The sequence below is a fragment of the Anoplophora glabripennis genome, unplaced genomic scaffold (genome assembly GCF_000390285.2).
Source record: "Anoplophora glabripennis isolate ALB-LARVAE unplaced genomic scaffold, Agla_2.0 scaffold59, whole genome shotgun sequence".
NCBI classification, from domain to species: Eukaryota; Metazoa; Arthropoda; class Insecta; order Coleoptera; family Cerambycidae; genus Anoplophora; species Anoplophora glabripennis.
This window is the reverse complement of record NW_019425991.1, coordinates 645,114-668,290: the sequence shown is the minus strand read 5'-3', so window position 1 is coordinate 668,290 and position 23,177 is coordinate 645,114. Positions and strand designations below refer to the sequence as shown.

Sequence of the window (23,177 nt, the reverse complement as noted above, 5' to 3'; positions counted from 1 at the left end):
CTTAGGATCCTCACCTCAGGTTGGGCAATGCGATTTATTGAAATTTATATGGATTGAGCATAAAAATTTTGAGAGTACTACACATTCTGGGCAGAATCCGACACTGGTTATCGAACTGCATGGTTCTTGGGTAGACGTCCGAACGCTTTTTACGGTGGTTCCGCTCGAAATCGGTTTGTGTCTGGTGACTCTTCTGATAAATGATCTCATTGTTGGTGTATACAAAGACATTCTTATGAAGATATTTCGTAATTTTTTAACGTTTTTTTCTTCATATTTCAACTAAAAACTTCAAATTGAGTGCTGCATAACATCGGTAACGTTACGCGTAAATTCTGTACTGAAGTTAGTGGTTCTCAAAAAGTTTTCTATTAAGAAATCATTTGCCACGTTGTCGGTTTAGACTTTCTGACATTTTGATCAACATGTCGGTATTTTCTTCAGAGGATATCGAGGAGTTGGAGTGTAAGCAATGAAAGCCGGATTGATTTTGTAAAAATCATTAATTGTATTCATTACATAAATACAATCTATACAAATTACAATACCATTGCGTTGTAAAAAATATAACTTTATCACTAAAGTATAACTTAGTTTATAGTCTTGGAGGAAGTAGGTCCTAGGCTAAGCGGTTTATCCTTTCGACGCGCCTTTCCTCTGAAAAAAAGAAGAAAATCAAGCGTCAAATGTCGGCAATTAACGTCAGTTTGATACTTACAGTAGGCCTTTCTTTAGAGTAGATCTCGTGGCAGAAATTCTCTGCACTGTAAGGGTTGACCAGTTGACACTCGCAGTCCAACCCTTCTTCTATGTTGACCAGTTGGTCCACGATATTGTGAGAAGCTATGTGTGTGAACTGCTTCTTGATATCGGGTTTGCCGGCGAGGAAGTTGTCGACCACGAAGACGTTACCACGGTTCTGCGAGAGGAGTCAACGTTACAGGAATTACACGACAAGGCCGCCTCAATATCTTACCTTGATGGTAAAGTCGGCGCAGTAGTCGTCGTACTGCAGGTCCTTGTACAGTTCGGCGGTACCCTCTGGCTTCTTCTTGGCCTGAGACACTGTGAAGACGTTCTCGTCGTTGAATCCCACCACGTCTTTGGATTTCTTGACGTCCTTCACCGAGAAGCCTTCCAGGGGAGTGAACAAGTTCAAGGATATCTGGCTGTTTCTGAACAAGAGGGTCCTCAACTTCTGGAGCTGAAATCAAAGTAAGTTTTAGCACTCGATGAAATCGAGAAGGATTCCTATACGCACCAATGAGAATTTTCCTACTTCGCAAGGCCTGCTGTTGATCACGATGATGGATTTGACCGCGTGCACCCTGAAGGGATAGCTGATGGCTTCGGAATAGGTCCTGGCTTGCAGGTTCTGACCGAATGCCAAGTGCAAGTCGTGAATGATGCCGTCTACGATCTGTAGATACTCTGGGGATATCCCAAGGACCGGCGGCAGAGGCTTACTCTTGGGAGCCTCGGAGAATTTCAGGTTTGGTGCTTTGCCCTTGAAGGTCAGCTTGCCGCCGACGGTCACGTGGGTGGGCCATTGGTTCTCTCCTCCGTAGGCGATGAGGTGGATCTCTACGTCGCTGGAAGGTAAATGTGACTTTATCCTGGACTTTCCTTAGATCGCAGGTGTAAGACTTACTTGATTCCTTTGGTGTGAAGTTCTTTGTTGATCTCTTGCACCAGAGGCTGTACCAGGGTGGTGTAGACGTTCTCATTCTGTTTTTCCGTGTCCACTATAAGAACTACGTCTGCGGCTTTGGCCGGCACCTTCACGCTGAACTTGTCCCCTACGCTGAAACTCTTGTCGCTGTTGGTACATTTCACTACAAGACAATAATAATTCTAGTGATACCCGCGACAACTAAGTTGAAAAATGTATTTTCTCTCATATTACTCACCCAATTCAGCTGGAACCCTGATGGGGATGTTGCGGTGGTTGCACAGCGCGACGTAGGCCTTGGCGATGGCTGCCTCAGTATCTTTCACTCCGGCAGCCAATCCGTGGGCGCAAGCCACCTTAAAGTTCTCGGTAGGCACGAAGGGGTAGCAGTACCTCAAGGGAGATTCCCATCCGAAGAGTTTAGTGCAGACGGGGTTCTCCTGGTGCTGGTCGTGGGGTATGACGTTGACGGGAGCGCAGTTGCCGATCTTATAGGAGTTGGCGAACTCTCCTTCGCCGGCGACGATCTTGCCGTTGGGGATAGTGAAGTCATCGTAGGGCTCGTTGTTACCGTTACCTAACAGACCCTTGATCTGGGCGTGGTAGAAACCGGAGATGGATACGGTACAGCCCACTAGGTCCGGGGTACAGACGACCGTGGCGCCGGACGTGGAGGTTAAGGTTATCATCTGGTAGTCTCTGTAGGCGGCTAGTTCCGGTTTGCGCGCGGGCAGCTCGCTAGGTGCTGCGAATGAAAATGTAGAGATCAATTTTTTGGAATCGAATATACTTCACGTTGTTTTCACTAATTCTTCTTCTTAAAATTGTCAAGGGCCAATTCCAAGAGTATTTGCTAAGGCCTCTGTTTTATATGTTCCAAGACTTACCGTTATTCAGGAGCACTTGTCCTCCCTTTTTAAGAGTCACTGAGTCGTGTTTGTCAGCCAGGGTGATAGCAGAGAGTAGCCCGTTGGCGTAAGTGCCGACGATGGTGAAGTTTCCGTTGACGGCGTCCCTTGCCAAGAGGTACTTGCAGTTACCAGGGAAGGTGAGATGTTTTCCGTCGAAAGTGAAAATGTGTTGTCCTTGCACGACTATTCCGAACACTGCGAAACAATAATGATTAACAATGATATAAATGACATCGTCGCTTTTACGTCTTACGTGGGAATGGAGGCAGCCACTGCCTAGGGTTGTTCAACAGAGACAGCAAGAAGGTTACTACTTGGTCGGAGGCGTCTTCGTGAAGGAGATACGCTATGGGAGAGAACTTGACGGCCACCAGCTTGGGCAGCTTCTTCAGGAAGTCTAAAGAGACGGGCGCGGGCGCGCTTTGGACGTCGTACGACGGAGCGGACCAAACGCTGAGGAGTTTCTTGATCAAGGCGATGTCGGTTTGTATGATCTTCTCGAGGACGGCAAAGTCATCCACCGGTTGTTGTTTGAGTTTCTGCAAAATTCCGTTCATCTCATTACAGAATAGTTAATCGTTTACGCATCCTTACCTTTTGGATATACTGCACCGTAAGGTCTATGATTTCGTTGAGCTCTTTGGCCACTATGAAGTCCTGGGGTATGACATCCTTGATGGTTGCTGATATTTCTATAACGCCCTTCAATATACCATCTGCATTTGGTAGGCCGTTCTTCACGAACTGTAAGAGAAACATTAAAAACGATTCTTTTAAAAGAAAAATGAAACTTACTTCATCGTATTGGGCTCTAAGATCGTCGAACACAGGCAATGCCTGGATTTCATTGTAGATGATCTTCCATTGCTCCACTAATATGATCCTGACGTGTTCGTAGGCCTTTTGTATGAACCTGCCGACGTCTTGTCCTAGTTCTCCGAATACGGCGGCCAACTGCTTGATTTCCGGTTGGTATTTCTCGATCAATTGACTGATGGTGGCCAGGTAGCTCGCCACGATCTCGACGACGGTTTTCGACAGATCCGCGGCGATTGCCGTGAGCCTTTCTGCGAATTCCTTCAGCTGCGGTATCAGTTCCTTGTCGATGGTCTCGATGACGTGGGCGAAGGTCGTTTGGAGAGAATGCACGAGGGTCTCCACCAGTTCGCTGACCTTGGAGAAGATTTCCCCCAAGGAATGAGCTATGGCCCCGAAGATGTTCTTCAAGAGTTCGCCTAGTTCTTTTACGGACTTGTCGGATAAGATCTCGTTCTTGATCTTTTGCAGTTCGGATGTGTAGTAGTCCTTAAGGGGTTTCAGATTGGGGGCGGCGCGTTTGGACAGCTCTCCGATCTGAGTTACCTCCTTGCGGATGTCGTTGGACCATTCCTTGCCGACGTTCTGCAGGCCGTTTATGTACGTGGAGAACTTGTTCTTGCCTTGGTCGAGGACGTTTTCGATTTCGTTGGAATTGATGCTGTAGTCGGGTTTGAAGAAGTTGGCGTCGTCTAGCTTCAAAGTGGCGTGGAATAGATTGATTTTTCCGCTGCCCGTGACGTGATCGGAGCGTACGTCGGCTATTTGGCCAGGAATCAAGCCACCGTTGAACTGGATCTTGTTCCTGGGGGTGTCTGCAAGTGAACATTGAAAGGTTAAGTTTTGCTAGTAGCGATATAGATCTGTTTTACTTACTCTTGAATCCTAAGGTGTACTTGAAGGTGTTGAAATTTTTTATTTCGAGGCGAGACACTAGAGGGTTGTTGTCATAGGAGGACACTTCGGAATCGATGATCTGTTCTTCCTTGTTGAGGTTGAGCCTGTTAGATGCCCTGAGCAGGTCCACGTTGAGCAGCCTGAGCAGCACGTCCAGTTGCGTCTTGCCTCCCTTGACGGAGAATTCGTTGTGGTAGTTGGAGTTGCCCACGCGGTATTTCAGAAGCAGCAGATACTCTGCGGAGTAGGTGTTTCGGTCTACGCTCGCTTCTTCTGTGTATTGGATGTCGATGCCCAAACCTTGACTCTTGATAGTCGCAACAGTGCTTACGGAAGAGCTGCCTTGGGAATTGACAGTGCCAGCCAGTTTCAGGGTAGAAACGATTTTCTGGGTAGGATGGGCGAATACGTCGATTTCTGAGACTATTAATACGTCTCCTCCAGACTGACCTCTATTATTGGTAGTCTTTATTGAGATTGATAAGGGCTGAAAAAAGATTCAGGTCTTGATATCGTTTAGTGGAACCAAACCGTGATCACTTACCCTTTGAAGTCCTGGATGGGTGAGTTTGGCGTCTCCGTCCACGGAATACCTCTGGACGTCGAGGACCAACCAGCCACTGACCGCCGTCTTTTTGTTGGGTTGATTCCTTTTGTCCAAGTAGAAACCGATCTCTCCGGAAACTTTTCCGCCCTGCTTAACGTCGTTGGGGATGCTCACGTGGCTCTCCAATGCAATGATCCTCTTGGGTGTGGTGAAGGAAACTCCGGCTTGCGTTGGGTGGATGTAGAGGCTGTACTGGTACTTGTTGTTCTCCTGGCTTTGGAAATGTACGTCTACGGTATGGTCTAGGACGTAGCCGTTTCTGTTGGTTACGGTTTTCAGTCCGAACTCGTGGGATAGACCGAGTTTGCGCAGGTCCACGTTGATCTCCAGCTCCTGGTTGTAGGACTGCACGTCTGAAAAATGTATTTAGTTATTTACTGGTTAACATATTTATTTACGGTTGCCTTACCGTTGGAGTTGATTTTGGAGTCCACTTCGATGTGGGCGCACTCTTTCTTGGCCTCGCAGTAGGAGCCCTGTACCCTGAATTGTCTGTTCTTGTTGCTGACTTTGAATTCCGCATCTATAGCCCTGCTGCCCAATCCGGCGTCGAAGTTGATTTCAATGCCTTGTTCTCCGTGCTGCTGCTCGTTCAGGCGTTGCGCGATGTACTTAAAGTGGGCAGTTTGAGTTTCCTCCCTTACTTTGAAGGATCCCGACCCTTCCACTACGTATTTCCCTTGATCCTCTCTCGTCTGGTAACTCGTGCTTCCCGATAACAGATTTTTACCAGCGGATTTAGCCGTGACGATGATTCGGCGTCCAGTTTTTCCCGGTTTGTTGTGTGCCTCGAAGACGATCTTGTTGAGGTTGAGGTTGGGCGAGTTAAGGTTGGCCTTGATGAAGAACTGGTCGATGTTTGCGAGATTAGCGTCTACGTCTCCTTCGAGTAGGAAGTTCTTGCTCTCGTGGATGACCTTCAGTTCACCTCCGAACTCCACATCGCTCACCTTATTGCCCTTGACGTAGAATCGGCTGAGCTTGCCGTCGGGGCACTTCAATTTGAGGTCGACCAAGGGGGACAACTCCGAAGATAGTAGTTCCGTGTCTAAAGTCCAGGTCTTACCGTCGCTGATCACCTGGACGTTGCTGGTGACGTGTTTGCTGTCCTCGTCTCGCTGCGTCTGAACGATGATTTTGGTGTTCTTGTAGTTCTCTGAGGGGGTGTTCACTTGGGCTTCCAACACGTATCGGTGTTCTCCAGTTTTGGCCAACGAGGCGTCGATTTTGAGGTTTTTGCCCTGGCCGTACTGTACCGCCACGTTTCCGTTGAGGCGTTTCTGGTTTCCGTTCTCTGCGCTGCTGTATCCCGCCACGGCGGAGATGGGTTCGTGTTTACCATAGTTAACGGTTCCCTGTAAAACGCCGATAATAGTAGCGAATCCGCTTGACTTTTGAAGTGACGAACTTACCTTTATCTCTCCGTCTTTGTCGCTAGTCCTGACGTGGCCCTGTCCTTTGAAATCTACAATCGCGTTCGGCTCCGACTGAAAAAAGAAATCGATAAGCGAATAACAATACGGAATGTAAAAACATGGGTTAATAGTAAAATACTCACCCCATCGTCATCCGCGAAAAGCGAAGCGGATCCTTCTAACTGGAGGTAGTCCGAAGGCGACTGGGGCTTAACTAACGAACCAGAAACTCCAACTTGTAGAGTTTTCAATTTGTTGCTCGGACTTGTGAGTTGGATTTGAATTTCACCGGAAAGTGGGGAACTGTCCGCCTCGGGTACGTTGTATTTACCTGGAGAGATCCAAAAAAATAATTCTGGTGTAACGGAAAAAGTCGCCGATTGCTTACCAGTTACTTTCAAGGCCGCATTTTGACCGTATGAGGCCTGCGCTTCATACTTGCCCGCTCCTTCATTGCAATGGGTAGTTAGGCTGGTCTCTAATGGGTTGCTGATGATGGAACCGTAGATTTTGTTCTGGAAACAGTTCAAGGGGAAGTAGCAAAGGGTACATTATCCAATTCTGAGTTAATATTCTTACCTTGATTGCTACATTCCTGGCCACGCCTTCTTTGGAGACCTTGAAAGCGAAATCGCCGTTGATGTTTTTGCCGTTGCTATCATCGGCAGCCAAGTTATATTCGATGTCGTACAGTCCCTCCTTGATGTTGGTGTTTCTGTAGGTCGACTTGAGGCTCACTTTGCGACCAGGCGCGTTCTTGTTCCTCCTGTATTCCAAACTGCTTTGGGCGTGGCCGTTGAGCAGATCGTTGGCTAGTCTTCGATCGCTGTTAACCTTCCCCAGCAAGTACTGGTCGTTCGGCAAGGTGACTTCGAACTCCCCGTTGATCTTTCCCGTGTTGTCGTCTCCGGTCTTGGATCCCTTGACGTTGAATTCCAATTTCTTGCCGAGGATGTCCAAAATGTTCTTCGAATCTAGATTGGAAGTTGTGATTTTGTTGTTCGTCGAATAGTGGATCTTCTGGTTTTTATCTGTGGCGTAGGAGGGATAGATGTTCAAGATTACGTTGTACACCGACGGAGGTTGGATCTGGAAGGTGGAATCTATCTTGACTTGCTTCTTAAAGTTCTGCGCGTCGATGAGGACCTCTCCGCTGCCGCTACCTTTGTTCGCCTTCAAGTGACCGTTCACCACTAGCAGATTCTTGATGTTGACTTTGACGTTACCGTTGGCGTTGCCCGCTTTATTGGCCTTCAGGAAAGCGTCTACGACGACGGTACTTCCGGACGTGACCTTATGGTGGGCGTCCAGCTCGCTGGGGTTATACTTGAGGCCGCTGTCGACTTTGAAGGGGGTGTTGTGGGTGGGTAGCACGACGGTTAAGTCGGCACCAACGTCGACGATGGACGGCTTGATGTGGTGACGTATCGTTCCTTTAACTTCCAGTTTTTTTCCGTTCACTTCCACTTCGTTGCTGATCTTGCTTTCGTCCCCGTTCACTTCCCTCTCCGACTTGAATTCTACCTTGTTGTCCAGGCCGTACAGTTCGAATTCTATGCTGAAGTCGCCGTCTTTCTTTTCGTTGATTTTGACGTCTAGCTCGGAACCCAACTTGATGTCGTTGTACTGGACTTCTAGGTCATACTCCAAGGTGTTGACGGTTTGTTCATACTCGAACTTGCTGTCTATGCCCACCAGAGGATAAGTCAGTTTATTCTCGGTTCCGATGCGGAAATCCCTGGGGTTCTTGTAGTGCCTGATAACGTTCGTCAGGGTGATGATGTTGGTCTTGGAACCCAGATCGGCGCCGTGGATCACCTGGAAGTAGCTGGAGAGCTTCTCGGGCTCCCTTTTCAGCTCGCCCTTGATGTGGAAGTTAGCGTTGGGGTTGACGGTGTTCTTCACCTCGGCGTTGTATTTGAGGAGGTTGGGGTCGGCATGTAGCCTTCCTAAAAATATTAATATTATGTTAGTATGCGCGGTAATATAAAGAGTTAACCAATTACCTGTTAGCGATCCCGACTGTTGGCCGTTCGAGACGGTCAGGTCGGTGAAGAAGTCGTGTCCGTCGTTGCCGATGTTTCCTTGGACGCTGTAAGTACTCCTGTCGGGTAAGATGATCCTCACGTTGTCGAAGATGTACTTCTGATTGGGCCCTTGTTGTTCCACGATGATCTGGCCCTGCACGTTCACAGGCAGCTGTTGCCCTTTGCCCGGTTTCTGGTATTCCAAGATTGGCCTGTACACGGCTCTGTTGGGCGATCCGGAAATAGCAACACCGATTTTTCCGGAGAGCAAGGTCTGATCGTAGCCTGCTTTGAGGGAGAGCGACTTCTCGTGGGCGTTAGTAGTGATGCGGGCTTCCGCTGTGGCGGTCTTGACCGGTGAAGTGAAGGTGGCCTTGATGTACCTCTCCGGGTGTATCTCGGCGTTGAGTTGGAAGCTGACCTTCTTCTGGCCGTTCTTGCCGATGGTTTCGACGACGATTTCCCCGGAGGTGCGTTCCCTGTTGACGACGTTTCTGAAGTGGTATTCTTTGACGTCGTCGTTCTCAATAGTCACGGCAACTTTGGCGTCTCCCGCCAGCGGGAAAGGCAACACGGGAACGTCTTTTCCCGCTAGGTTGGGGCCGTTGATCTCGCCGCAGAAGGTCAGGCCTATGAAGGGACTCAGTTGATCGGCGCAGATGGAGAAGTCCTTGGATTGGGCGAATTTGAGCGGGAGGTTGGTCTCGCGGCCGGCCTGTTCTCTCGTGTGGAAGACGATCTCGTGGGTGGCGGATATGATTTTCTGTTCCTTCACGGGCAGGCCGAATTTCACGTCGACTCCGTCCTGTCCGTTGAATAAGTTGACGGTCAGGTCACCTCCGGTAGCGGTGTGGAGCGTGGAGACGGTCTTGAGACCGTTCTCGACCACCAGAGCGTCTAGGGTCAGTCTTGCGGCTACCTCGATGTTGGCGCTGGGGATAAGTTGCACGCGGAGGTTGCACGGTTTGCCGGAGTACAAGGCGCGGACGTCCACTCCTCCGTTGGCTTTGAGTTGGATGCTGGAGGTTCCTTCTGCGGCCAAGCGTAGGGGAAAGCCGAGACCAGTGGGATAGGCGAATTCAACGTCCAGGAAGAGGAAGCTGGCACAGAGGGTTTCCTAAGGACAAAGCAGTTAGAGTCAGCAACAGTTATTTTGATTCCAGCTCGCTTAGTTAACTTGACAGTTTTCAAAGTATGTTTTTTGCATCTTCAGTTTATTCCGTTTAAAATTTATTAATCTGATATTTCGAAAACCCCGAGAGATGTATATATTTTGTAGATAATTTAATTTATTGCTTTTTAATAAATAATGCGTACGCCTATGTCCCGCGGCTCAGTTCTGACAGCCCTAATTATGTACATTGTGTACCAAAGTTCGCGTCTCGGTCCCATAACAGACAAACGAAAAACGAAAGTAAAAATCTGTTTAGATGGCGTGAATCGAGACTCCCTAAGGCCCGTTTTGCACTTGCAAAAACATTTTTTCAAATTTCGGAAAATAAAAAAAAATTACGTCATCAACTTTTTTTCTATAACTGAAATTTTCAATTTTTTATTAACATTTTTTGTGCAGAAATTTTTTCTCTATCTCTTCTCCTTAAAAAGTTACAATAACAAACATTATCCAAAAATGTAGGTATTCTATTGTATCGGAACTAATCACAATTTAATCAATATTGCTGTGAAAACAATGGCTGAAACTGCTGTCACAAGTCTGTTTACATATAGTCCAGGCGATATCTGTTTTAAAAAGGGAATACTTGGGTAAAACGCATATGATCGGAGATTTTTGCTTTGACGGCTTCTAAATAACATCAGAAATGATAATTTTTCTATGCTAATAAAAAAACGCGGGCTTAAAAAAGCGAAAAAGTATAAAAAAAATAGCTGAAAAAAATCATTTTTTTCTTGGATTTCTCGTCGACAACTTAGCAACTATTCATTTTAGACAAAAATGGAAGAGGAAAAAAGTTTTATAATTAAATTTTGAACAAGATAGAGTTAGTTACAATTCAAAAAAATAATTCATGTTATTACAAAAATCGGAAAAACCATTTAAAAAATTGTAAAAATTGCTAGTTTATTTGTCAATTTTTTTCAGACACTTCAATAATACCTAGGATCTTCATACTTTTCCCAATTAAACGTCTTAATGCATAGAATCGTCACACCAAATTTCATCCAATTCGGTTCTATAGTTTTTACATAATTGTTTAATTTTTTTTAAATTAAAAAAATTTCAAAATCAAATTTCTAAAAATCCAAAGCCTTTGAATACTTGAAAATTTCACCACAAAAAGAAGATCTCTCAAGCTTTAAAATGGTTTTTGAAAAATTCAAATCGGACGCTTAGGTGAGCCGTGGTGATTGTTTAAACATTTTCGCAATTTTCATGCTTATAAACAATTGCAATAATTTAATGTTTTTTTAATTTTTTTTTAATTTTAAAATATAGTTTGAAAGTACTCGGAAAGACGAGTATTTAAAAAAAAACCTGATGATCCGCCCATTATTTTCGGAGTTATAGCCCGTTAAAGTTAACCCTTATTTACAGCAAAACTATAAGGGTATAAGGGCTGTTTTTTGAACTAATAGGTTTGTCATTCCGAGTACTTTCTAGATATAAATTTTCAAAATTTGCAATCACGGGCGTCCCATTTAAAATGTCACTCAAAGATATTCAAGACCGCGTGAAATCAATGAGGTATCAGTGGTGAAGGGAGCAAACACACAGCTACTCCGATCTGAATTCTCGAGTTCAAAACTGCGACGCTCGGAAAAATTTCACTTATGTCAGCTTCTAATGGACCAATTTAGATGATTTTTTTTTAAATCGATGGAGACCTTTTGAAACGGAACAAAACAAAATTTACCACCAATATAATAAAATTGTTTGTGGACATGAATAATTAAAATATGTTGTTGGCCAAATGAACATAATAGAAATTTTCTACACATTATATACAAATTATTATAATTTTTTACCTTTAGTAGAACATTGTTTTAGGTACGCCTATGAAATTCATTAAATTTTATTACCAGACGTTTTTTTGCATATTCAACTAACTTCGGAAGGACTATACCGCAGCTAGGGTTATTACAATATTTTGAAGAAAATCCTAGAAATTTTATACGACAGGCCACTTTTGCATTAAATTTAAAAAGAAGCTCTGTGCATAATTTTATATTTTGTTTTGTGTTTTGTTATTAGTTATTGTTATATTTATTAGTTACAATTACAATTGTTTAATATTTTCTATATTTGGTTATCCTATTTAACTGTCATTATGTGTATTGTTCTATTTTTCTTCGTGGAATAACCTTTTTTAAGAAGAACATAGCAACTAATATGTAAACAAATTTGTGACAGAAGTTACAGAGATTGTTTTTCACAGTAATGTTGATTAAGTCATTACTAGTTCCAATACAATAGAATATATTTTTGTATGTTTGATATTGTAACTTTTTATGAAGAGATAGAGAAAAAAATTCTGCACAAAAAATGTTCATAAAAAATAGATAATTGATGAAGGCAATTTTTTGTTTTCCGAGTTTTGAAAAAATGTTTTTCAGGTGCAAGACGGACCTTAGTGAGTCCCTATTCACGCCACCTAAGCAGATTTTTACTGTCGTTTTTCGATTGTCTGTTATGGGCCTGAGACACGAACTTTGGGACACCCTGTACAATCTTTGTTTTTTAAAAGTGACCATTTAAAAATGTTACCCCATTATAACCTTTTGATACAGTCAGTAATTTTTTATTTCATTTTTTTTGTATTATTTTATTTTTTAATTTTTTATTGTTTGTATCTATTAATGTGTCTTGTGCGTAATTAAAAAAAAAAATGGATTCGGGCGATTCTGAAGGGGCAATTTCAGAAATAATGAAAGAAGCAACAGAAGATTTACTGCCTTTAAAGTCTAGGGCAATGTAAGAAAAAGAATATAACAGTTTCACGCAATGTTGTACGTGAAAAAAAAAACGACTTGGCATCAATGAAAATACTAAAAACAGAAAATCTTCTTCACTTTGGTACTACTACTTCAAGCTGAAAACTGCTTTAGCTTTGAAAAAGAACGTAAATATTGAAAAATATCCTAACTTTTGTTAAGANAAGACCGCGTGAAATCAATGAGGTATCAGTGGTGGAGGGAGCAAACACACAGCTACTCCGATCTGAATTCTCGAGTTCAAAACTGCGACGCTCGGAAAAATTTCACTTATGTCAGCTTCTAATGGACCAATTTAGATGATTTTTTTTTAAATCGATGTCTCGCAAATTAAAAAATTTAATTATCATATCAAAAGTATGAAAATCCTAGGTATTAAAGTGTCTGAAAAAAATTGACAAATAAACTAGCATTTTTTGCAATTTTTTAAATGATTTTTCTGATTTTAACCCAAAAATATTTGCCAGATTAGAACGAATTTAGCGTGCTAACGAAAATGCATTTTCATTAAGAAAAGGGAAAGGAATTTCAAAATCAGTGTGTAACGATGTTATAGTTTTTCCGAAGTCAATTGAAGAACCTATAATTTCAAGCTATGTACCAGGCTCGGTCGCTAAGCGGCAACTCGGCATTGAAATATTCGAAAAACTTGTTCCCATATTTATTTAGCCATACCCATATACAGGTCTGGTCGAACTAAACGTGCAGGTGGTAGAAATGTGTACGACCAGTTGAAGAACGCGAGCGCGGCCAAAGGAAAACGAGCACAGCAGTTGCATTGGGCTTCTGAGCAATAAATCACAGCAGGCGACAAGTGGTTAGATAATTTTAGTTATCATAAAAATGGGTATGTGCGTGGAAAAAAAAAGTTGATGACGCCATTTTTTTTGTTTTTCAAATTTTGAAAAAATGTTTTTGAAGTGCAAAACGGACCTTGGTTAGCTTTATTTACACCGCGTAAACAGATTTTTACTGTCGTTTTTCGTTTGTCTGTTATAGGCCTGAGACGCGAACACCCTGTACAATACCTACTATATCTACATCCGTGAATCTCTTAAATGTTTGTTTTTTTTGATACGGTCAGTAATTTTTTATTTTATTATTTTATTTTTTAATTTTTTATGTTTGTATCTATTAATAGTAATAATAAGCCTTTAAATCGAAATTTTGGTCAACTTGCCTGAATTTTTGATATGAGTTAGTTTGAGGTATATTATAACAATAAGTGACAGTAATTTTTTGTTCNAGAACGTAAATATTGAAAAATATCCTAACTTTTGTTAAGAATATTTGGTTGATTAACTAAAAAACTAGATTGGAATAGCAAAAAAAGACGTTTCAAATTGAAGAAATCGAAATGTATTTAAATATGTAACCGACGTCATTTATAAAGCCCCTTTCGGTATTTAAGATGGAGAGCTTGCAATGAAATATGTACTTACATCGAATTGTCTGAGTTTGTCCAAACCGTTGGCGAAGTCCGCGATCAGCTTGTCGACCACCTTTTCCGGCGTCAGTCCTGTTTGGTAGATGTTCAGGTTGGTGAAGATTATCTCGGAACCGAAAGCTTTGACGCTTATATCTAAATCCAAGTCCTTGTTGAGCTCGTTCTCCTTGATCTGAACGGCTTTTCCAATATTCTCTATCTCCGCTCTGGACACGTCCCTTCTGGCTCTCAACGTGCTCTCCAATTTCTGTTTCAAGTGTTCGATAACGGAGTTGGCGTATTGAGTATTGGACTTTAGCAGTTCGCCCAAGGACGACGTCTTCAATAAGCCTTTAGGCCCGAAGTAGTGCTCCACTAGTTTGTCTAGGTTCTCCTGTCTCGTTTGGATCTGGAGGAAGTTGAAGGTGTGTCCGAATACTTCGGCGGTCAGGTTCAGACTCGTGGATCTGGGTAGGAAGGAGTCTTGGGAGTAGATGATGTTGGCCTCGGTGGACGCGGCGATTCCTAGGGTGTCGATGGCGTAGGAGAACTCACCGTTGTACGACCACTTCCTGAAATCGACGGGGAACTTCTTGGGGATGCTGAAGCCTAGGTACTGCCTGGCTTGTTCCTTGTCTGGGTTAGCGGAGGATCTTATGTTGCGGATGTGGGACACGATGAAACCACCGACTGAAAACGACGATTAGTAACAATAGGAACAAATCGAATTTCTTCGTGCTCACCTTGATAGCTGGGTTCTTTTTCTAGGACGGTTTTAACCGCGGTGGCGACTTGAGCGTTGGGACACTGCGCAGCCGCCAAATAGGCCTTGATTCTCACCTCGGAGTCTTGTTGGATGTCCTGGAGAATGTGTACGGCGCTGGTCCTCAACTTGTCCTTGCAGGGATCGGCCAGGTAGGTTTCTAGCGCGGCCACCCTCAGCCTGTTGGGAGCGTTCTTGTCCTGAGCTATGGCGATGATCTTCTGCAGGAAGGAATCGCTAAGGTAACGGAAATTGCCCAGTGCCTTCAGCGCGTATATTATCTGGTGTTCTTCCTGGCGGTTGCTAGGTCTGCCGTTGCCCAGTTTCTGCACGAGTTTCTGGGTCAACTTATTGACGGCATCCACGTTCTTGCAGGAATGCTGGCTGCAGTATCTACCGGCCAGATTGCCGACGCCCAGGTAGGCTTCGTAAGGCAGGTCGCGTTGGTTCAGCAAGGTCTGAAATAAGCAACATTGTATGCTATTTTACTAAACTCCTGTAAGGTGTTGTGATAAAATCACATACGTGATGTTAAAACCGCCTAGATACTCTAGATATAGTGAATATTACTTACTGTGGCAGCATTGAGGGAGGATTCGGTGGCGTGACGCACCAGAGACAAGCCTATATATACTAATTTCGCCTCCACTTCTCCCAATTCGTTGTTCCTCAGCAAGGTAATAGCTACTTCGATGCTCTCTCCCGAGCCCGCTTCGAGTAGGGCGTCCAGGAAGATCTTCTTGCCGCCGTTGATACCGGCACCGGACTTAACTTGGTTGTAGACCGTCAGCAGGTCGTCTTTCTTGCTAGCCCTGATCGTTTTGATTAGAGTGACGAATTCCTTAGCCGTTTGTTCTCCGACCACTACGTCTATCGTCTTGGCGACGTCTCTAACGGCGGTCAAGATGCTGTTGACGTTGCTGGTCTGCGCCACCACCTCGTGGGGGCTCTCGAAGATGATGGACCTAGGTTGGCTGCATTGCGTCCTCGGATTGTCTTTGGAGGTGCCGGTTAATCGGAGTGTGGAGATCACCTCGGCCTTGGCGCCGTTCTTGCCCACGGAGAAGGGCTTGTATAGGTAGTTCTCCACCACGTTGGCCTGTTCGACGAGGCCGTTCTTCACCCTGATCTTTGCCTTGTAGTCTCCGTCTAGGATGGGACTGGATTTGATCTCGCTGTTCAAATTGAAGACCGTGGAGAAGAAGTCTTGTCTCAGGGTTTCCCTGTAGGCGCACTTGTTCAGGTCCTTGCTCTTCTGGATCAGCAGGACGTTGCCTTCTTTCTGCTGGGCGATCTCCGTGGGGCACAGGCCGAACACGTCGGTTTCGTAGCTGTTCTTCAGGTTGACTTGGAACAACGAAGCGATGGCTCGTTTCACGTTGATGGAGTTTTGGTTGTCGCCCGGCTCCACGCAGATGCTGTCCTCCACGTGTCCGTCGTGGAAATTTAGCCGTACGGGCTTTTCGATGTCTGGGATCTGTCCGAATTTCTGGAAAAAGTATTAACGTTATAACGGCATCGCTTGGGTTTTATTCCCAAGGGCTTACCTTTCCGTTAGCGCCCAATATTTGGACGTTTTGAAGTCGTAGGACCAGATTGCAATCCGCATGTTGCGTCAGTAGTACCACGGCCTTGACTTCAGTGCTGGTCGTTTGTCCTTCGGCTGAGGAGAGGGTGATGTCGATTTTGCCATCATAGAGGTACTTGTACGTCGTGCCTACCGAGTATTTGAAGACTTGCGATGCTCCTTTGCATCCTGATCGACATGCGTCTGTTGGAGAAAAAGGTTCCATTGAATAAATACGCTTGGAGTGTCTCATCAAGAGAAGAAAAGTGAAAAAATGGAATATTCAATGTGTGGCAATACAATGATGACCTGATCCAATCAAATTATTTTTTTGTCCAACAGTTGCAGTTTGCAGATGTTTTTCAGGTTGGTTTTTAGCGACCAAAATCAAATCTAGACTCTCACTAGAGATTTTAAATGAGGAAATCAATTAACTATTTATTTATATTTATATTAAAATGAAAAGTTGTTTTGCGAAATTGGATTGTACTCTCAAAACTAACGTACAAAGTGTAACGTGTTCTTTGTGAGACTGCATTCTATTAATATTTGCTACTGTGACCGTAGAATAAGCAGTAAAAGTAGAAATTCTGTACAATTGAACTGCAATCAGAAATAATTTGTCAGAAAGGACTAACATCCCATTTTGCAATGTAAAATAAGATGCGTTTTTCATGATTACGCACCTACAACAATGTTCCTTCCCGATCTTGTTCAGGACCGTAACACAATTGTTGGAAAATAGAGAAGACAAATATTTTAAAAATGTAAACTACGCTTCCAGATAATCTTAAGGTCAAAGTTACTCCAAAGTTATCCATACTTTGGAATTCGAAGATGAAGACGTTTGAAATATTGTTATTGGCTACAGGAAGAATATTTAAACAATCCTAAATTTTTAAGTGAAATTTTATGTAGTGATGAGGCTACATTTACTACAAATGGGGTAGTTTCGTCCCAAAATTGTCATTGGTCGGGTGAGAATCCAGAATTGACTATAAACGCAGAGTTGCAGTATTCGCAAAAAGTTAACGTATGGTGTGGAATACTAAATAATAGAATAATTGGCTCTTTCCTTTTTGACAGCAATTTGATGCGAATATTTATTTTAAATTTTTTAACACAATAAATGATTTGCCTTTAAGAAATCTCCTTAATCTGAAGCTTCGATTAGATGGTAGTCAGATTCATAACGCTGCTGCGGTGGTGGTTAATGGTTAAACGAACTTTTTGAGAATTGTTGGATAGGACGAAATAGTCCTTTAATTGAATGGCCGCCGAGATCCCCGGACTTGAGGCCATTAGATTTTTTTCTTTGGCGTTTATTGAAACAAAAAGTTTATAATTCTGTACCGAACGATGTGCTACCCCAAACCAAATACAAAAAGTAATTACCAACGTACGTAAAAGAATTGAAAAGTGCATATAATTGAATGGTGGATTGATTGAGAAGTGATATGAATATAATTATTTAACTTTTGTTGGCTTCAGTTTCATTATTTTATTTTTAAATTTGTCAAAACTAAGATTATTAAGTAATAATTATTATAATACTAGTTTAATTAATTTCACTTTTTGTTTCTGTTTTGCTTCATGAACAACTTGATATCAACAATAAATTAATGAAAAAAAAAGTAAAGACTTGTCAATTTTTGATTTGGCCACAAAATTGTTGTTATTTAAAATTTTTTGATAAAATTTGGTATTAGCCCGTTTTGGGGGGTCGTGAATCCAGTGGCGTAAATATATTTTTTCTCAAAAAATCGCTATATGAAATATTAGAATTATTCCTTCACAAAGCACACTTCATGAGGCTCTACATCTTAAAAAAAATCCGTTGGAAATCGCACAATAAATACGGATTTTGCAGGGTCGCTTTAAAACAAGTGAAAGTGGCTTTATATGAAATCACGCTACGTTTTAGAATTTGTTATCACACAATTTATAGGCACTAGTTAAAACGCATTGAAATTATTTGTTCAAATTTGTGAAAATTTCTATTCGAACTGATTTTTTCATTTTAATTAGATATACCCCCGTGAACCGCCCCTGTCGAGTCCCCCCTAAGGCCGGCTCTGTCCAATTAAAAGACCCGGGAAATGACATTCATTATTTCAATTACGTCAAGTGGATAATGGACTTTGCGCTTTTTCACAGGAGATTGTTTGTTATCGCTACCGGCCTAGAAGACAATGACGGTAAAAAGTAGAATTGTGACAACTGTCGCCGACAGTTGTCCAAGTCCTTAACCATCCGTCCAATGATTCCTTCCTAGAAAACCGATCGCTAGCATTCCCCGCACGTTTGTCTCTCAAAACAATTAAAAAAAAAACAGCGAGAAAACAAAAGTAGTTGGTGTTCGGTATCATATTATCGACGTTTATATCTTTTTTTTAATTCTCGTTACTTAATACTTCGCGGTCGGTATATTTTTGCATAATCCGCGATAAGGCCTGAAAAAAAATCGCGATAGCGTTCCCCTACGTTCCTAGAAACGGACTACGACCTTTTCTCAGGTTATCAAGGTCAGAGATGAGACGGAGTGTGCAAGATCATCGTGAAAATGACTTGTCCGATTTCGTTTTGTTTTTACGTTCCTGTGTGTCGTTAAAAATAGAAATAAAATATCTTACACCGAATCTCGCCGAAAAATCTTTCATTCATAAGTTTTTCTCCGAATAATCTCTGTGGTCGATGTTAAACATCGGATGCTAATAACCGTCACGTTGAAGTTGCTTGGCGCGTACAGAGTGTCCGTTTTTCGAGCCGCGCCCTCGGATCTCGGTTATCTCGAGAGATACAAAAAACGTCAAACAAGGCGTAGCCCCACCAGGAGATATCGTCTTTTTCTGAGTGAAACTCGGTTAAATTTTCATTGTAGAAGTGTATAATTTCATATTTCAGCAAAAACTAAGAAGCTAGCGATGTCTTATAAAATCGTAATCAGAAAAATGCGCTGAATCCTAAGAAAAACCTTGTATCTCTTAAGATAACGGAGATATCAGCGGGGCATCTCGAAATACAGCTCCGAAGTCGACGTGTTATTGCTCCATATATTTTCGAATGATGACGACATGGTAAAAGTGATTGTACACCACCGAAACGAGTTGTGATATGTTTTTTTTTATGTTATTTTACACGATTTTGCATGTTTATTTGGAAAAAGCCTGAGCTGAGTAAATAAGCGATATCGCAACGCGTCCTTATCTAAAAGTTCATAGTTTCTAAGGATCACAAGTTCACGTCGTTTTTGTTTATTAACAATTTATTTACAATCGCTTTATCTCCTTTATTTTTAACACTTATCTTACGAGGAGTCAACAATTTTCGCTTAATTAAAAGACTCGAGATGACTCGACAATGGTGGTAGACCAGATTTATTTTTCTGTGGAGCTTACAGACATTTTTCGCCACTTTTATAAAGATTATAATAACGGCTTGTCCTGTTGGTAGGACTGATAATATGTAATTAACGGATATAGGATTGGTGTTGAGAAATAAAGCTTTTGTCTTGGTTGTTTCTGATAAAGGCAGGGTCAAAGTCTTTGCATTTTTCAAACGATTGGACCCAGGGGTCAAGGTCTGCAGCTAAATAGAAACGAAATGCACTTGGTGATATCGTTAACGATGGATATTTAAAAAGGAATTAGAAATTGGTCGGAGTCTAGAAAATATTTTAGGCATACAAGATATCACACAACTTCAGCAGAAGAGTTTTCTTCGAGAACGATAAAGTGAACTTTGTGCTGTTTTCAGAAGCTATGCATATTATGTTCAGGAATTGTACAAAAGCTGCAAAGTTTAAATAAAAAAATAAATAAAAAATAAATAGTAACAATAAATCAAACACACAATCAATTGCTGGTTTTTAAACCAAATTTTCCGCGCTTTTCAGGAATGTAGTAATTTTCCAAATAGGTAATCTGTTGTAACTAGAACTTTTTGAGTATGTAAATATTTTTACACATTTTTTTAATCTGAAATATCATTGAAATGATTTAAAACTAGAAAAACCTTTGCCCTTTTTGAAAATAAGAACTTAGCAAAGCCAAATTTGGTGCACGGTGTGAGTGTACCAAGAGCCATTAATCGACAGTAAGTAGAGTTCAATTGAAGCAATTTAAAGGGTTGATAAGGGATGATGCACCATTAAAATGTGAAAGAAGTTTTTAAGGCGTTGACGGACTTAACAATTTATAACTTTATTTTATGGGGAATTTAATTCTAAAACTTTTCTTATGCCCCTGTTCTGTATTGGTTCTTATGCGGAACCCCCTGTATACAGGGTGAGTTTTTTTCGATGTTTAGTGTAGGGATCTGGGAAAGTAGCAAAGATACAAAAAAAGCTTAAATGAGGAAAGATGTGCAGTTTTATGATCCTTATTAAATGTTACTCTTATTTTTTGAAAAAAGGTCATGGAAAATTCCTTCAGATGCATGTAGCTCAGTTGCTATTTATTTTACAAAAAAAAAATAAATTACAAAGTTTCAGGTTTTTGCAATGTTAATAGGACAGTATGATCAAATTGTTGGTGTGCACTTTACGTTTTCAAGTTATAACATAAAAGTTTTTTAAATGTATTTTCTTGTAAAAAGTCATACTTAAAACACGAATATAACTTTTTTCTCTACCTATGTAGTGTTTTAGCCGCTATTTGTTTTACATCCAAATCAAATATCACGCGGTAGATCAAATAGGATAAATATGAAAAGGAAACTAAAGAGCCTCTATTTTTTTCTGTTTCATCTAAAAGGGACACAAAGTAGTAGCTTTTGTTTTCTCTTTCATAGGTCACTGGAATCCAGTTTGTTTCATTTCTTTTTGAATAATTTAATAACCATAAATATTAGAAAATTTAAACTTTCAGGTATAAAAAAAAATCCATTTTTCTACCGATTTATGAAAGTTGAAACTAAAGACAAAAGCGCATTTTTTTTGAAATAACTGAATTTGTACCTTTATTTTCTCTATTATAAAGACAATTCAAATAAACTCAAACATATTTGTCAACAAAAAAGCGCCTAAATTTTTTATATCAAAGAAAACTGACTGACTTCAATTGATAAGATTTTCCTTAGAAAAAAAATTGAATTTATTTGAATGGCTTTATATCTTTATAACAAAGCAAAAAATGCAAGACATAAATTTTTAAACTCGTTTTGGAACGATTACAGTTTCGGGACCCCGCAAACAAATCACCCCGTATATACCGAGCGTTCCACCGTCACTGATTGTGAGACGTAATTTCGATACACATCAGAAAATGTACCCCTAAAGCGCGGCGAATATATTTCGACCGCCCGGGGTACCTGTCGAGGCGGAAAAACTTTTTTTTTTTCGTCGAAACGATTTACATGTCGGACTTTCGCGTTCTTTAAGCCGGCGGGCGGTCCTCCGGCCGTCGTAATTTTATTTTCGAAAAATAAAAAAAGAAAGACGGGTCCACTCACCTTGTCCAGTCACAGCTTGAGCCACTAAAACAACTGCAAGGGCCAGGCCCAACCGTAACGGACCTCTTCGACCCATTGTCGCACAGCAACTGACCGTCAGTCGGGAGGACTTTTCTTATATATGGTGTCCTTTAGACCTCTGCTGCAGATAAGGCCGGTGCTGAGTTTGCACTGAGCTGATAGGAAAGGGTGGCCGAAGGTTTTCGGGAAACTGCCGTCCTAAACACAGAAAATGTGTATTTTTTTGGCGGAAATGTCGCCTCTAGATTTTTTTAAGTGCCGAATTATAAATACCGCTTTGCTGTATGCACCAAGTCATTCGCATAACATCCTCCCCACCTCGTACTGTATCTCTGTCGAGAGAAATGGTAAACACGAAAGTTTTAGGACGTTTTCTATTATTTTAATAAATCTTAGACAACTTATTTTTCGGTTTTGAGTAGCGACAAACATGGAAATTGCGATTTAAAGTCAAGTAGACTGCTGTCAAAGTTTGCGTAATAATTGACAATCTCATTCATAAATGTGTAGCCAACCTTATTTGACGGAATTTTAACGAGTTACAGTTGAAATAAAAAGAAAGTAAAAATTAATTTCATTTTCTCAAACTTTAAACAGTCAGACTGCCTTATTAGAGGGCAAGTTTTGTGTGAATCAAAATTTATTCATCTCACCAGGGACGTGCGTGTAGACAGCAGTATACGATTATTTTAAAAAATAATGTGCACGGCACTGACATTTTCTTGTAACTCTCTTTCATTACCCGACAAAAGATATCTCTACGCATTTTTAGGATATTTTTCAAAGGAGTATGTAAAAAAAATGATTGTTACATAAACTAAACATTTGTTTTTTTTCTTATCGTTTTTTTCCATTCCTCGCTTTTTTCTAATTATAACACAGGTCAACATTTGATGTAGGGACAATCTTCAGAAGTGACTATGGTATAAAAGGGTTTTTTTGGGTCGCTGATCATGAATCCGATGTCGGTTAAGCTCCATCACTTCAGGTTCAAGGTGATTTGAAGGTCAAATCAAGAAATGACCTCCAAAAAAATCTGAAAAAATTCATGCTTATATTTTAGAGGTCACTAAACCCAAATCCGAGGTTTGTTTACCCCTACAATACACCCTAGAGGTAATTCAAGGTCATTTCAAGGTCATTCATGAAGCATTTTGTATAGAAATCAGTCTGAAAAATCTGAAAAAAATCGTCTGAATGTTTTTGAGGTCACTGAACACAAATCCAAGGTTATTTAAGCTCCATCACGTCAGGTTCAAAGTGAGAAGTAGCACGATCGATGGAGCCACTTACGCTCTGTGTATACCCATCTTCTTATGAGTAAGGACACTAAAGCAGCTGGTTCGTTCTAAAGATATCAAGATGAGGACCATCAATATGTCACAAACCGACCTTGAAGTGACCTTGAAGAACACCAAGAAGGTCGAGTGTGAGGTCACCACTAATTGCAATTAAACAAAATAACTAAAGTGAGTTTTGTACTATTTTCATCAACTGCGCCCTACGGAGATATCCAGCCCTCAAATTTAAATAACCTTTGAATGACCTTCAAGGTCAACTCTGACTTATGACCTTGGAGTTTTTGGAAGTAAAATTTCCCGCTCTTTCGATTGCAGACGTCGAAAAAGGGGGTTTCCATTTAAAAAAATGAAG

At 41.5% G+C, this 23,177-nt stretch overlaps 1 protein-coding gene across 1 annotated transcript; it reads right to left on the bottom strand.

The window, feature by feature from the left end:
- Window positions 1-484: 484 nt before the first annotated feature.
- LOC108906790 (apolipophorins) lies at window positions 485-21,605 on the bottom strand. Its single transcript, XM_018710153.2, has 23 exons — window positions 21,504-21,605; window positions 16,033-16,256; window positions 15,060-15,974; window positions 14,466-14,943; window positions 13,739-14,412; window positions 8,325-9,462; window positions 6,898-8,267; window positions 6,707-6,833; window positions 6,462-6,649; window positions 6,316-6,390; window positions 5,313-6,258; window positions 4,841-5,256; window positions 4,276-4,783; window positions 3,379-4,214; window positions 3,178-3,327; window positions 2,837-3,122; window positions 2,560-2,778; window positions 1,911-2,417; window positions 1,652-1,835; window positions 1,262-1,592; window positions 977-1,204; window positions 719-919; window positions 485-657 (listed from the first exon to the last, which is right to left on the bottom strand). Exons 1-23 carry the CDS (start codon window positions 21,577-21,579, stop codon window positions 634-636), a joined length of 10,101 nt encoding a protein of 3,366 aa, XP_018565669.1. The 5' UTR covers window positions 21,580-21,605; the 3' UTR covers window positions 485-633.
- Between the last annotated feature and the right edge of the window lie 1,572 nt (window positions 21,606-23,177).

Excerpts from the sequence above, each read along its gene's own strand:
- LOC108906790 (XM_018710153.2), bottom strand. The coding sequence starts at position 21,579 with ATGGGTCGAAGAGGTCCGTTACGGTTGGGCCTGGCCCTTGCAGTTGTT. Across the intron at positions 6,834-6,897 it reads CCAGGAATGTAGCAATCAAG|AACAAAATCTACGGTTCCAT; the intron begins GTAAGAATATTA and ends AACTGTTTCCAG. Across the intron at positions 2,418-2,559 it reads ACAAGTGCTCCTGAATAACG|CACCTAGCGAGCTGCCCGCG; the intron begins GTAAGTCTTGGA and ends TTTCATTCGCAG.